Genomic DNA, 14,403 nt, shown 5'->3' with positions numbered 1-14,403 from the left:
ATCTTAACAATAGTGTTTCCACAATAGTGTTTTCACAGCAAAACATACAAAAAACGCTGTGTGCAATCAATGAAGCCTTTTTCAATTATAATTCTTATTATTTGTAAACGAAGCTCTACTATTGAACGCAGATTGTTACAAATGCCTCGTTTTGGAATTAAAAAAAGTAACTGTGTTTGTCAACGTTTATAATTAACAAAGCTTTTTTAAAGAAAAATCAACCACAATTAGAATAATGTTATAATGGTTTAAGAGGCCGACCATTAGCAAGCGCTTTAAGCAAGTTTGCAGCATAATGTGCGACAGTAAAGTGAGATGAAGTATTGAAAGCAAGTTATTACTCATTATTTTAACGCAAGAAAATATCTGTAGTCTACTGTGTCAAGATCCGAAAAAATAGTTATACGTTTACTTTGAGGATTAAATAAGGCAATGGTTTGCATTGATAATAACAGAAGAAAAAAGAGGTATGCCTACATGATAATGTATTGCAAAAAAAAAAAAAAAATATGTTTATCTCTCGCAGTAACTAAATAAAAAAAGAAAAAGAAAAATATACAGGTATCGTATGAGAAACAACCCACTCTTTACAATAAAAGATAAAAAAAAAATATGCATGAATTATATGCTCATTGATTACATGGGATGTTACCGAAATATACCACAATTCTTCTTCACTTAATTTTGCCAGAATTACAAACACTCATAAGTTCCGGTTGCTACATCTATTCAAGCCCTTTACGAAACTGGTCCAGAAATGACAGCATACAAGACGAGTTTAATTCCACAATGTAGGTAAGACCAGAATGTCACCAGCAAAGGGGCCTTAATTGCCTGCAAATACAAATTGTAAGCCATATTATTTTGTCAATAGTCCCCCCCCCTCGCTTTTTTTATTTGGTGAATATAGGCGATCTATCATTGCATAATAGTCTTTTACGGTGAGTAAGGCCTTCTTGCGGTCAATTATTTACAACAGCTGGAGGTATACGACTAGAAATGAAGAGGATAAGTTTTATGTTTATAAAGAACATTCTTAATTTCATTTTTAAACCTAGTCAAGTTATTACAGACTCGATAAAGACTAGAGAAAGGACTATAAACGGTTGAGCAGGGTCGAGATGGTGAGAATATAACTGAAATCCAAGCTTTGTATCGTTGTGTCAACTTACTTTTTTTGTTAATCGCAAAGCATTCCAATAGTAAGATTACTTCGAGTAGATTTTAATAAAGAAAAAAGTGAGACATGCATACGGCGTTATTAATATTTTATTTTAAGTGACGAGTGTGACTTAACATTAAGAACACGCTATCAGGGGGGATCGAAGCTTCTCGGTTTATATCACTCATATACCACCTTGTCCTTTACTGGGATCAGAAAGAATGTGCTTCTCAAGAAGTTTGTATTAGATAAAGTAGCCATTGTTTATTCTGTGATATTATTAATTCTATCAGAGCTCTGTAATTATGTTCGAATATATATATATATATTCTTTAGTTTTGTCTTCACCTAAATTTGGGATTTATCTTGTAATTGATACTAGTAGTATTTCCTCCGCTTTTTGTTGCTGTTTGTTGTATATTGTAAATTATACAATCACATCATCTTCTTACATAAACCCGTCGTAAACTCTTTTCTCTTTAACATCTAAGAAGTATATTCTCTTCTCATCTCTCACTGTATTATTATCGATTTGCATTTTATTGTCTTATCCATATATTTTATCGTCTAAGATCACTTCAGAAATATTCTTAATAAATAATAAAACTAAGTTGACAACTAAAAGTCTGGTGCTCACTATCAAAATTTTTATATAATAATAATTGTCCCTTTGTTAATCAGGAGCTACACTATTTTCAGAAAATATTAGATCAAAATGTAAAAAAAAATTCGTTCACAAATAAAAAAATAATTCGTTCACAACGTAAAAAAAAATACGTTCATCTTCCGAAAAAAAAAAAAAATTGAGCTTACCACTTAAGTGTATCTATGGTTGACCTGCGATAACAGGCCTGGAAAATTCTAGTTGCGACGTTGACGAACATTTCTAATGTTTGCTTGTTCATTTTGGGTTCTTGCTCTTCTCCGTTGGTTCTGGGGAACCTCTCCACGTCGAAATCTTGGGGGAATGCCATTTCCAGCACGAAGTGATCGAACAATATCAACCATGTTCAAGCAAGCAGCCATATCACGATTCCATAGACGAGGAACAATCCTATTTGTGTTATTAGTCATGGCTCTACAATTTTGATTTGTACATCTGTCACAAGAACAACAAAAAAAAATTATTAGATGAAGAAATTATTAACATGTAAAATCAACATACCTTAAGAGACCATGTCTGATTACACGAGGATTTGCTCTTCGTCTATGAGGGCGCGGGTTATCGACCATCCGAAACGTTTCAAGACTTCTACGTTCACAAGCTGGGCAGCACTGACTTGTTCTAAATTCATCAATCAAGTACACCCTTTTACCAGCTTTTTGAAGCAACCGACGGAATCCAAGGCCTCGGACCGGCTCATGAAATCTTGCATTAGGAGAAGACCAGTTACCCATGACATAAACAGCTTCGACACCAAACTGTTCATCTAGTTTTGAAATAAGATCCTCGTTTCCTTGCTGTCTTCTAATATAAGCAGATAGCCGCAATTTTCTGTGCAAGGGATGAGCAGTACGATGGTTGGTTCGGAAGTTGACATAGTGGTTTTGGATAATGCCTGTCATATTGGACCTGTATACTTCAGATTTTATCAGTGCATCAATTAATCCTTCACGTCTTCTATAAGCAATTAATTCGGCTTTTCTTTGTCGAATACGAAGTAGATGATTAACAGCTTGTCTAAGATGACTTCCCAAACGCATCTGAACATTGTTGCTATAAGATGTAAAGATCTTTGCTCCTTCGATTAAAGATGCTTGCTGACCATAACGGAAATCTGGTGGAACAAAACCAGTGACCTCCAAATAGTCATCAAGATAAGTGTCAATGAATGCACGAGTCGCCGCAGTTCTTCCGCCAGCCCTTCCTCGTGCATACCGAGTCAGTTTGAGCCAGACCTCTGCAAAAAAATCACGATTGATACATCGCCTGATATCAAAGTTCTCATCTTCTTGAATGGCACGCAAAAAAATGTACTTTGAGAGTGAGTATGCGTGTGTAGTGATGTTGTGGACTGTCACTACATATTCTTCGAGCCTTTCACGTCGCTCTGGGTCCCAACCAATACCATCAATAGAGGATTTAACAGATATAATACGATCGCCAGGAGCCAAAGAGCTAGATGTGCTCATATTGCTTCCAGGTGTACCCGGCGTACCAGACAAGGATCTATCAGAGTCCATGCTGGTAAAAAAAAGGGCAGTTATTTGAAGTAAGAAGTTTGCTATATTAACATGTTAGATAAATGTCACTCATTTTTGGATTGGTTGTTACAATATTTGCCTCTTGTAGAAAAATAAAAATTGAGTAAGGATTGAGGTAAACTTTTTTACCGACTATTTATATAAGATTTCATTGTTCATTTCTGACTTTAAAATAATTCGTTGAAAAAAAAAGGGGGAGAAAAACAAAGAACAATGAAATTCGCATGAAGCAGTAATAAATACACTTTTTCTAGCTTTCATTTTATATATATATCTTTTGCAAGAAGGTACATACCTCATATTCATTATAGAAAAATTCGGATTGCCCAGAAATTATACGAAAGCAAACGGAAAATAATTGTGTTATTCAAAGTAAAATAAAAATTGGTTGAAATACCCCTAATACATACAATGAAATAAAACTTTATTTCAAGTAAAACTCTAAATACCATGTACTTGTCTGAGCGTTTTTAGGTATTTTGTTTCTAGTTTGACAAAAAAAAAACAGGTTACCGTTTCAGGGTGTCAGGTAAGGAAGGAAGTCTGGTACATCCATATATTTATCCACTTATACGTTTGTTACCAATAACTGTGTCGTTCATGACGAGGTAGTGGCATTTAATTTACTCTTGGTAACGCAACACATCTAAAGGGGAAGGTTGCTACCCCTCGCTTCCCTTATGGGTGAATAACAACAATATCAAGTTTTTCTCGTTTGTGCGTATCAAAATAGGCCTAAAAAGAAGACAATAATTATTTGGTTTAAACCCAATCGTTCAATTTTCAAGAGCAAGCTCGAGCAGGTTAGTCTTTTGGATGAAGTGACATTAAATTAAAGTCATATTATACGCATACAATAGTGCACTTATTCGGGTCCTTCAATATGATGGAAAATTGTTCTTCTACTTTTAGCAGTATACCCATTTAATGATAACAGATATATTTCTCTTTCGTTCATTTCGTTTGTAAACTATGCATGGAAAATTAATTAATTTTTAAGCGCTTATTTATTCCGTCGCTGATTGAAGTTTTATTCTAAGCGTGCACGAAAAATTTATGAAAATAGTGTATATCACTGCAATATGTTTATCGTTTTTTGTTTTATTTTGTTTTCTCAATTTGTCCATCTGTTTTTTTATATTCCATTCCCCGCGAGTGCTGTCTTAGTATGTAACTGTATCTGTGGAATTTGTTTACTTGGGTGTGTAGAAGTACTACACTTATTAATGTTACAAAAAGCGTAATAATTGTTAAATCCCAAACATATCCACCTCAACAAAAGAAAGGATTAAACCAGTACGAATTACCAACTAAAGAGAGGGTGCCGTACCATTCAATTTAGACACACCTGGACGCCAGAATGTGTGGTGATCCGTTGAAATAGTATAACAGTTTGAAGCACTACTTGGTAGAAACGCATTAGTCATTAAGTTCAAATAATAAATACATACATAATTACCTCAACAAAAGACAGGAGTAAACCAATACGAATTACCAACTAAAGAGAAGGTGCCGTACCATTCAATTTAGACACACCTGGACGCCAGAATGTGTGGTGATCCGTTGAAGTAGTATAACAGTTTGAAGCACTACTTGGTAGAAACGCATTAGTCATTAAGTTCAAATAATAAATACATACATAATTACCTCAACAAAAGACAGGAGTAAACCAATACGAATTACCAACTAAAGAGAAGGTGCCGTACCATTCAATTTAGACACACCTGGACGCCAGAATGTGTGTTAACCCGCCCCAATCAAGTACAGCATTTAATAAACGGTTACGTTTATTTAGAAGAGTGTTTTTTTTCCGGAGCTGACGAGCTTGATAGAAACTCCGGTCTTAAAAAAATTTGATTGGACAATATCACCCAATAAAAAGCTGATTTAATACCTGTGGCTCCAAACAGTTTTTGCTTTTTTTTTTAACGCCACACGTCATAATAAGAGGTATGCAGCGATCGTAAAATGATGTAATGAGAGAGCAGTTAAAAGGCGTGGAATCAAGACTAATACTCCAGTGATGTTTCCAAATACCTTCAAGGATAGACCCCAAAAGAAAAATTGGGTGGTGTGAAGATGAAACATTTTACGACTGGGGAAGTTGAACGTGTATATACTGGATAGGACCTCAGACGGTTTAAGTAAATATAAGGCGGTAATTGCGGATACAGATATGTGAAGGATCGTTTCCAAATCTGCCAGACACGCCGACAAGAGACAAACATAAGCTCGGGGTTATGAGAACTTACAGAGCATAACGGGCAGAGAGGAGAGTCTACTAGCTGTGGGAGATATCTATGCATGGTGAGGGTCGTATTCACCTTATTATGCAGAATTTGAAACCAGACGTTTTTAGTACGAAAGTTCAACCGACTACGCCAAAACGCTTTCCAAGTAGAATTGGTGTAACGACTGACAGACGTAACTCGGTGAGGAGTGCGGAGGACCATTTCCTCCCGGAAGGACTTGGTTGAAATTTGATTGATTAATAAAGTGTTTCGAAAAAAGTCAGTCAATGGTTCAGTTTCAATCGACCCGAACAAATGATTGTTGGGTGTCAGTAGTCGCAGAGCAAACGGATACAGTTGGGCTGAATCAAGCAGAAGACTTTGATGAAAGCGAGATCCGAGAATGGGATATTTTTTCTCTGGGTCTTGATGAGCGCGCCGAATTAAATGGGAGTGGGTACTATCGAAAGTGTAAAAGTGTTTTACTTGAACCTTATTGTATACTTTGGGTTTTAAGGGACATTTATCACTAGATGTAGACCAAATATCGTTAATTGGAAGCTCTAAAACCACCGCTATTGGTAATTGAAATTCTGGATGATTATGTGGATCAGGAAGAGATTTGATGCCGCTAATGATAGATCGTATAGGTGAGAAGAGGTTTAATTTCGAGGCAACTTGGGAGCGTAATTGATTTGAAAACAAAACAAAATTGGAATGTAGCAAAAGGGGAGACGAAGTTTGTGAGGACTGACCAGCATCCAAAGTTGAGGCAGGATTCATTGTACTAGAAATGACGTGCCGCAGCCAAAATACCGCCATATCCAAAGAATCGATAATCTGATCTGGGGCTTGGTTGAGAAGAGGTTTAACCCAACGAAGTTGTAAAGCCTGATGTTGAATAACTGGATCTAATATACCTAGTCCACCCTCACCAATTGGGCGTTTGAGTTGGGCCACTGAAAATCTGCCGATTCTCTTCGAGTAATTCATAAAGTTACCAATCTTACCGTCCAGCTTGTTAATAAAAAACCTTTGAAGGGTTTAACAGCCGGAGAGGGTACCATAGTTTGGAAAGGATTAAAGTGTTGGTGACAGTGGCTCTTCCCTGAAAAGATAAACCCCAGTTGAAATGTGGATCAAAACTTTATCGATCATTTCCAACAGTAACGTTTCAACGTATTTAGACTGGTTTGAAGATTGAATATTGAAGTACCCCCAAATACGTAAGTGGGATGAAATCGGTACGCGTGTTGCTGCAAGAAAGTGTTTCCCAGTGTTAAGTCACTAGTACTAGTTCTTAAGGGATAAGGTAGATATAGGATATTAACAACGATGTTAATATTAAAGTAGTTATGAAAGTGAGCACCAGACTGGAAGTAATCAACTTAAGAAATCTTATGACTTGAATTTTAGGGATAAAAGATGTTCAACGATGATTTCAAGAAGGCGTAAGCAATATGAATATAAACTGATTAACAAGGTTAAAAAGAAAAGTAATTATGCTATTATAAACAATATCTTATATACGGTTTGATAATAAAGAGATTCAAGTCGAGTGTGAAATATGAACTTTGAGTTAAATCTTATATGATAAGTAAAGATTTAAGATAAGCAAGAGATATAAAAGTTGAGGGAAACACAAAGGAGTCAATTACAAATTATTAAAAAACTAGGTTTTAGTCAAGGTAAAACTGATTAAAAAAAGTAGTAAATATCCGATCATGTGTAACACCAAGTCAATTTAGATTGGCTGCAGTACCAGGCACCTATGTTTCTTTAAAGCCTCGAAACAGCAAAAAAGCTATTACATATGGCAGATTGTAAGCTATGTCAAAGACTAGGACATTGTTAACATCAACTTTATCCAAGAGTACGAGTCCCTGCATTTGTTCCTGGACAAGAAATTGGTCCAACACCATTTAACTTGGTAGTCTTAAAGATAGATCTCGTAACAGAAACTGAGGCCAAAGTCGTTGCTACCGAAGTAGTAACAAATATACATAATGGAAAAATTTGAGTAGAATTGGTCCGTCAGAATGCTGGCGATAGAGTAGAATTTGAAGTCAATAGAGTCAACAAATTTACCAAAGCTAAAGAAGCACTTGGAGCCCTTTTCCTAGAAGACATTTAAGTATGGCAGATACAGATAACTCTTTCTTTGGTTACAAGATGTTTCTGAGTATCGTGAAGAACCAAGGAGATTCAGACTCGTCTATTGTTTACACAAGAGTTGTTAAAGACATGTTTTATTTTATGGACATGATCAAGCCGTACGAGAGACATACCTTATGCAAGGAGTTTGTTCGAAGATTCAGTGAAAGTCTTTTTATCATGGATGAAGAAGACCAAGATATTGTCAAAAAGACTTTAGAAACAAACGGTCTTTCTTGGGATAACAAAATTAAATACGATAGAACTTGGATTTTTAAGCGTGTGTAAGAAGAAAAGCACCCTCGCCTGATAAAATGCTTCCTACTTTCGTGTCTCTTTTCCTGTCATTTGGCCCATTAAAGTGATAAAATTTGGCAAGAGCATTATTTGATAAGCTGGCTTTAAGTGTTTTAAAAACAGTAGAATTGGGACAAGGCTGCCAGAAAAAGCCTTAACCTTACTTTCCTCTCAGCTTAGTTTGAAGCTGCCCGTATGTCAGAACTCTTTATAATGAAAATACTTTTTATACTCTCATTCACTTAAATGGAATTATAAAAGATAGTACGAATACGTTTTGTTACAATATAAATAAACTTTAGTCTGTTCCTCTACTAAATTTCACTTCTGATTTATAACTTAAGGCTTGCTACCCTAAAGCATGGTGCTCACTTAAACTATACAAATACATATATTACATCCGAATCATAACAGGCCTTTTTTTTTTTTTTTTTTTTTTTTTTTTTTTTTCATATCAGACGCAAATATGCAAAATATTGATTTAATGGCTGTGTCATGGTTCCACAGCATTTACTATGGACTTTTTTTTTTTTCTTTTTTTTTTTTTTGAAAAAACTTCAATGACCGGACGGACCGGGAAAACTAATAGACACCAACGCGACATTATGAATATTTTTTCTTTTTTTTTCTTTAATTGTTCACCATGCCTTTATTGAACAGAAAAAGAGTTCCGCTAACTCCAAATATACCTTATGACCCAAAGCGTAAAAGAAAGGAAGTCTGGTATCTCCGCTTTACAAATGAAGTCTTTACGAGTTACGAGTATCCTTTTTTGTGTCTACTAATCCATTATTACTGTTTTTTTTTGAATAATGTATAACCATTATTGTCCTTAACTTTTAATTACAGATCATACATTAACAAACTTACTTTATACCACCAACCGATTTGGGAGTGTGAAGCAACAGGAAGACAGAACTTGACTTATGAACAAGCTTTAGAAAGTGAAAAAACAGAACACGATAGAGCAGAATACAAGTTTTGTCAAGCACTACGAATCAGCATACTGAACAGAATTAAATTTCGTAAGTGCCTATTGTATATTGAAAAAGAGTAGAATAATAACGCACATACAAGAAACGGTTCGATTGGAAGCTCTTGTCAATGATGTTTTTACATATTTTAAAAATAACTATGTAATTGATGAGATTGTACAGTGTAAATTAAATGACTACAAGTACGTATATCTTTCTTTTATCATCCCCCTTACATCATACTAAAATCGAAGTGAAATCTAGTTACTTTGCGAGAATTGTCGAGATACTCCCAAGGCAACCACACGAATACCAACGTCCTATTACGTGGTCCATCCAACACCATCAACAGCATAACGAATCTCCTTCAATTTCCAATTCGGAATCAGAAGATGATACGAATGTTCCTAGGCAACCCAATGGCCGTCTTCGATTTCCCGATGCATTTCTTCATCCTACACCACAGTCTCCAACCCATTCAGAGAATGATTCGAATCAAGATCCACAAAGTGATACTGATTCATTTTCGGATCTGTGTCAGTACAAGGTCCAGTTAATTGACGAAGGAGGTCATCCACTCGAAAACTGCACTCGTATTGTGGAGGCATCCGACATCAAGAGAGAAAAGTATATATATAATCGACAAAACGTACAAAGTTTTATTCGAGAGTGTTCCTACAGAGACAATTATATTAATGCACCATGGCTGATAAAGGTAACTCAACTCGTCTTTTTTTTTTTTTTTGCTTCAAATACAAGAACTAAATTCTCTACTCTAGGCTGCGGTTGCCTCAACATACAACATTGATACACGACTTCCCGAACATTTACAAGAGGCCCAAGACCGTGCATTCGCAAAGACCTCCAAGAAACGTAAAATAAGTTCGCAAACTAAAACACCCGATGAACGAGAAGCTGAAAAGAAGGCACGAAAGGAAGAAACCTTATTACAAAAGGCAAAGTTGAAACAAGAACGAGATAAATTACGCGAGGAACGAAAAAAACAATCTGCTGTAAAATACCCATTAGAAGATCTCGACCTTCCCATTTACCGCAAAGACCCCAATCTGAACTGGGTTTTGGTTGACATGTCACCGCTCAAATTCGATGCTAAAGATGCTACTATACCATACCCAAGTGGAGGAAGAGCAGAAAGACCTACACCACATCATGATTCGCCCATACCACCAGAGCTATTTGATTCATTCTTGTCCATCTGGGCCTTCTTGACCGTCTTTGCGGAACCCTTAAAATTGTCCGCCTACAGTGTAGATGAATTTGAGCGCGCTTTGTTTCATAATACACATCAACCAAAGGCAACTGTATTGGTAGAATACAACTCCTGTCTTTTAAACGTCATCATCAACGAAAGAAAGGAAGACACAGTGAACGAAACGATCAATGGCGAAGTCATGGAAATGTATGTTGAATCATTAGAAGAAAAAGAGGAAGACCACGAGGACGAAGATGATGGGAACAACAACGGATCAAAATTAAAAGATGAAACGACTTCCGTCTTACCAAAGGTAGAAAGAGGTTGGCGGGATAAGGAACATTTAAAGATGAGTCAGAAATGGGATAGCAAAGAATTAAGAGCAAACTATGATCGTCGTGGATGGGAAACTACATTGATAGGATGTTTAAATGATATCGCTACTCCTGATTTGGTACCTGATTTAGATGCTTTGCTCAGACATTTGGTCCCTCGTGTAGGATCAACAGCAGCTGATAGAGAAAAACAATACCCTACTCTATCAATTAAGCAGAAACTAGATATACTGGGGTTTCTGGTCGATGTTGTCAATGAGTCTAACCTGATAAAGTAACCTCAAACTTGATTTATTCTACATGACGGCATTTCTCTAAACAAAGCATTTTATATAAATTTAGGAACTATATGGATTACTGTCAAGAACAACTATCTGAATTTAGAAAGCAAAAGGTAGAATTGAACAAGGAATCCAAATCTTTGTAAGTAGACTTTAATCGTATAAATGAACAAACTGTCCAGTAACGCCCAATACTAGATCTTTCAGACGTATTGAAATGGACAAAAGAGACAAAGCTGAAAAGTCAGAAGAAACAAGCGATGAAGATGATTCGGATACCAGTGATTCAGATGATTCAGAGAACGATTCAAACGAAGATTCAGATGCTGACAGTGACTCGTCTGAACATAGATTAGCGGGAAGAGAACGTAGACATCAATCTAGACAAGAGAAACTCAAACAAAAACAACGTGAACGAGAGGAGATGGAGATTCAAAGAAAGAAAATGTATGCTGAGCAACGCGAAGTTGCAAAGTTAAAGAACCACGAACAACGCACCAAGGCAGGAGAAAGAAGAAAATTAGAGGAGGAGGAAAGAATTTTGAAAAAGAAAGAGGAACATTTAGAAAAGTCAATGCGAAGATATATGACCCTGAGGATCCGTCCTTTAGGAAAAGATAGATTTAATAATCGTTATATATATTTGGATAATGTGGGTGTTTCAAATACCTATGGATCTGGCAGGCTCTATGTGAATAGTCCAACGGATGGGGATATTCAATTAATGATGGAACGAGATTATGATACGGAAGTTCCAGATCAACCTTGGGGTCGTGGAGGTGGTCGTTGGTTCATCAAAAAACTTATGCGTGAACAAGGACTTTTGGAAGAAAGTATATGGCTTGAAAATCGCATGGATGAGCTGAATACAGACCATGCGAGTGATTACAAAGGATGGTGGAAGTATTACTCTGACCCTGAAGAGGTAAGTGAATACCTATAAAAAATTCTTTGCCTTTTATGCATATTCATATTTTTATTAGATCCAACAATTGATGTCCTGGCTAAATCCAAAAGGTTGCAGAGAACATAAACTGAAAAACGAGCTGTTAAAACAACAGGCCAATATCATTGATTCAATGAAGAAGAGAGCGCATGTAAGTTACTTAATATATGTTTCCATTTTTTTTTTTTTTTTTACTTAAACAAGTATTTAGGCATTAACTAAAACCGAATCTATCACAAAACGTGCAACAAGAGCTAAATCAGCGACAAATTCCGAAACTTGGGACAAGTCCAAGTCTTAATTACACATTATAAACACAAATACATTCATTTTTGCTTTTTTTTTTTAAAAAAAAAAAAAAGACACCTTGTATACTTGTTGTTATTACCATGCATTTTGAGATCCTTTCGTTTTTATAATACCTAATATCAAACAAATGACACGCCATATCATATTTTGCTTGTAACCAAAAACGACTATAATGTAAGAGCCATCTTTGTTGTAGAATTTTGGAATGGCTTTCAGCAACGTTAGGTTGTACTGACGACAGTAAATTGGTATAAATGCATGATTTTGTCAAGCAACGGTCACTAAAAACAGTGGTGTTTATAGCCGGGCGCGTAAATGTATTTTCATTTAACTCCACCCCCCTATTTCTCTCTCACACACGCATACTCACATAAAATGCCTCTTAGCCCATTGAAGATCAAGACCAACGTTGTTAAGCGGTAAGAGAGAGAGCCGTATTGCTCTGCGGTATAGACTAACCCTAAAATTCTAGCATCTATAAAGAACATATCGGTTATGGCAAAGAAGCCGAGACCCAACAAAAGCGTATTGACAAGTTGATTGCTTCAGGTGCTGATGAATACGATGTTAGAAAACAGGTAAGGTTTTTTTCTTTTTCTTTTTATTGTTTTCTAATGCTCAAACATTGGGATGATGTAGAAGGAGGTCCTTGATGAAACTCTCATGATGATTCCTGATGTCAAAAAGAGACTTGCCAGTGCTTATCAAGAATTACAAAACCAGTTGGTAATATAACAAGGCACACACATGTTTATTTTTTGCATTATATTCATATCTATTTATTAGGAAAATGGCGAAAATGGTGATATCGATGAGGTTCAAGAAGCTCAAATTGTTATTTCAGAAATTGCTGTTCTTAACTAAATATCGGGAGAAATTCATTCTTTTCATCAATAAATTTTTTGTGCATGTTCTGGGTAAAAACAAGATTTAGTGCGTACTTGAATATCTCTCTAAACCATTACATCAGGGCCCTTCTTTCTTATTTCTACTAAACTGTTTATATTGGTCTATAAAAATACTTCATTGTTCATTGTGGGTTCAGTCATTATATTCTATCTGATGCCTTTAGCATATATTCTTTTGAGCTTGATAATCAAAATACCGTTGTCCATTTTGTTGGCATACATCAATTTTAAATAAACATTCGCAGACTGCGTATTTGATGATATTTCTTCTCTCAGGTACATTATAAACAACATTATTTGAATGAAAAATAAAAACCAAAGCCTGCTACACAACTTAAACTGATTTTGTTATTGTTTATTGATACGGGATCTTTTTTATTCACAAGAATAGAAATAATGACAGTTTAGTATAATAAACACAATAAAAAAGGGATCCCGTATGTAAAAATAAGGGGGGGGGGGCTGATCAATGTAATTAATGGAAATCAGAGCTAATCATTTATCGATAAACAAATCTGTACGAACATACTCTTGTCTAAAGTAAGTTGATCAAACTGACAGGTGTAAATAAGACGTATCTACTTTTTGACTTACCTTTATTTAGTGGAACCCAACCATGTCATTTGATCCTAAATTTATCTACCTTATTTTTCTCTTTTATGAAATTATTACATGCCATACCTCCCATATTATTGAGGACCCACAGAGTTTATAAAAACAGTGTTCCTCCATACACATACAAATATGTTTGTATAGGTTTCGCCAAATATTTAGAACCGAGGCGCTGGCCAAACCTAATAGGGTTTGGATGCACAGCAAACTACACAATGAAATCCCCCAGCGATTTTGGTAGATCAGCATCTGTTGAAAAATACCATCTGAATACTACGTCCTTAAGTGAGCACCACTTTGTTAGTTGCGCCCAAATATATCCAAGATATTCTCTTAGTAGCTGGAAACCTTACTTCATGCAATTTAGTATCAATATACCAACCATATCATCAATCGGACTCCTAACTATTCGCAATATATTCAATTCATAGACAACGACTGTCTCTATAAGAAAGGTTTGAAGGCAATTAAACTTCTGCTTCTTCACAAGAAAGACGAGATACTTACATCAAGACAAACATAAAAGATGAAAAAAAGAAAAAAAAAAAAGACATGCGTTTCAATCATTTCATAAAGCGAAGACTCGCTAACCAGTTTCAGTAAAGAAACTGTCTAAGTACAACTACTAGGAAGTCGGTCTCCATGTGCACTCGCTCTCTTATTTTCTGTTTGATGTCTCTGAAGATAACTCTTGTGGTCACTACAAAGAGGTCGAAACACTATGTTCGTAATGTGGAAACTTAGTCTTCTTAGAGGCTCACTTATAATCCCAAACC

At 35.7% G+C, this 14,403-nt stretch overlaps 4 protein-coding genes across 4 annotated transcripts; 3 read left to right on the top strand and 1 right to left on the bottom strand.

The window, feature by feature from the left end:
- Positions 1 to 1,996: 1,996 nt before the first annotated feature.
- EV154DRAFT_255842 (uncharacterized protein) lies at positions 1,997 to 3,772 on the bottom strand. Its single transcript, XM_051594628.1, has 4 exons — positions 3,663 to 3,772; positions 3,447 to 3,528; positions 2,328 to 3,387; positions 1,997 to 2,261 (listed from the first exon to the last, which is right to left on the bottom strand). Exons 3-4 carry the CDS (start codon positions 3,344 to 3,346, stop codon positions 2,024 to 2,026), a joined length of 1,257 nt encoding a protein of 418 aa, XP_051456697.1. The 5' UTR covers positions 3,347 to 3,387; positions 3,447 to 3,528; positions 3,663 to 3,772; the 3' UTR covers positions 1,997 to 2,023.
- A 531-nt stretch (positions 3,773 to 4,303) lies between these two features.
- Positions 4,304 to 4,849, top strand: EV154DRAFT_512063 (uncharacterized protein). Its single transcript, XM_051601890.1, has 2 exons — positions 4,304 to 4,768; positions 4,827 to 4,849. Exon 1 carries the CDS (start codon positions 4,450 to 4,452, stop codon positions 4,609 to 4,611), a length of 162 nt encoding a protein of 53 aa, XP_051456696.1. The 5' UTR covers positions 4,304 to 4,449; the 3' UTR covers positions 4,612 to 4,768; positions 4,827 to 4,849.
- A 3,807-nt stretch (positions 4,850 to 8,656) lies between these two features.
- Positions 8,657 to 12,170, top strand: EV154DRAFT_512057 (ATP-utilizing chromatin assembly and remodelling N-terminal-domain-containing protein). Its single transcript, XM_051601889.1, has 9 exons — positions 8,657 to 8,811; positions 8,899 to 9,074; positions 9,127 to 9,226; positions 9,288 to 9,738; positions 9,803 to 10,845; positions 10,914 to 10,994; positions 11,051 to 11,777; positions 11,836 to 11,949; positions 12,010 to 12,170. The coding sequence occupies exons 1-9, from the start codon at positions 8,693 to 8,695 to the stop codon at positions 12,097 to 12,099; spliced, it is 2,901 nt and encodes a 966-aa protein (XP_051456695.1). The 5' UTR covers positions 8,657 to 8,692; the 3' UTR covers positions 12,100 to 12,170.
- A 312-nt stretch (positions 12,171 to 12,482) lies between these two features.
- EV154DRAFT_564591 (tubulin binding cofactor A) lies at positions 12,483 to 12,971 on the top strand (the record flags this gene model as incomplete). The annotated part of the gene is made up of 4 exons (XM_051605847.1): positions 12,483 to 12,526; positions 12,580 to 12,685; positions 12,747 to 12,833; positions 12,894 to 12,971. The coding sequence occupies 4 exons, from the start codon at positions 12,483 to 12,485 to the stop codon at positions 12,969 to 12,971; spliced, it is 315 nt and encodes a 104-aa protein (XP_051456694.1).
- Between the last annotated feature and the right edge of the window lie 1,432 nt (positions 12,972 to 14,403).

The sequence above is a fragment of the Mucor mucedo genome (genome assembly GCF_025094135.1).
Source record: "Mucor mucedo strain NRRL 3635 chromosome Unknown EV154scaffold_58, whole genome shotgun sequence".
Taxonomy (NCBI): Eukaryota; Fungi; Mucoromycota; class Mucoromycetes; order Mucorales; family Mucoraceae; genus Mucor; species Mucor mucedo.
Note: the sequence above shows the minus strand (reverse complement) of the source record. Positions and strands in the feature narration are given on the sequence as shown.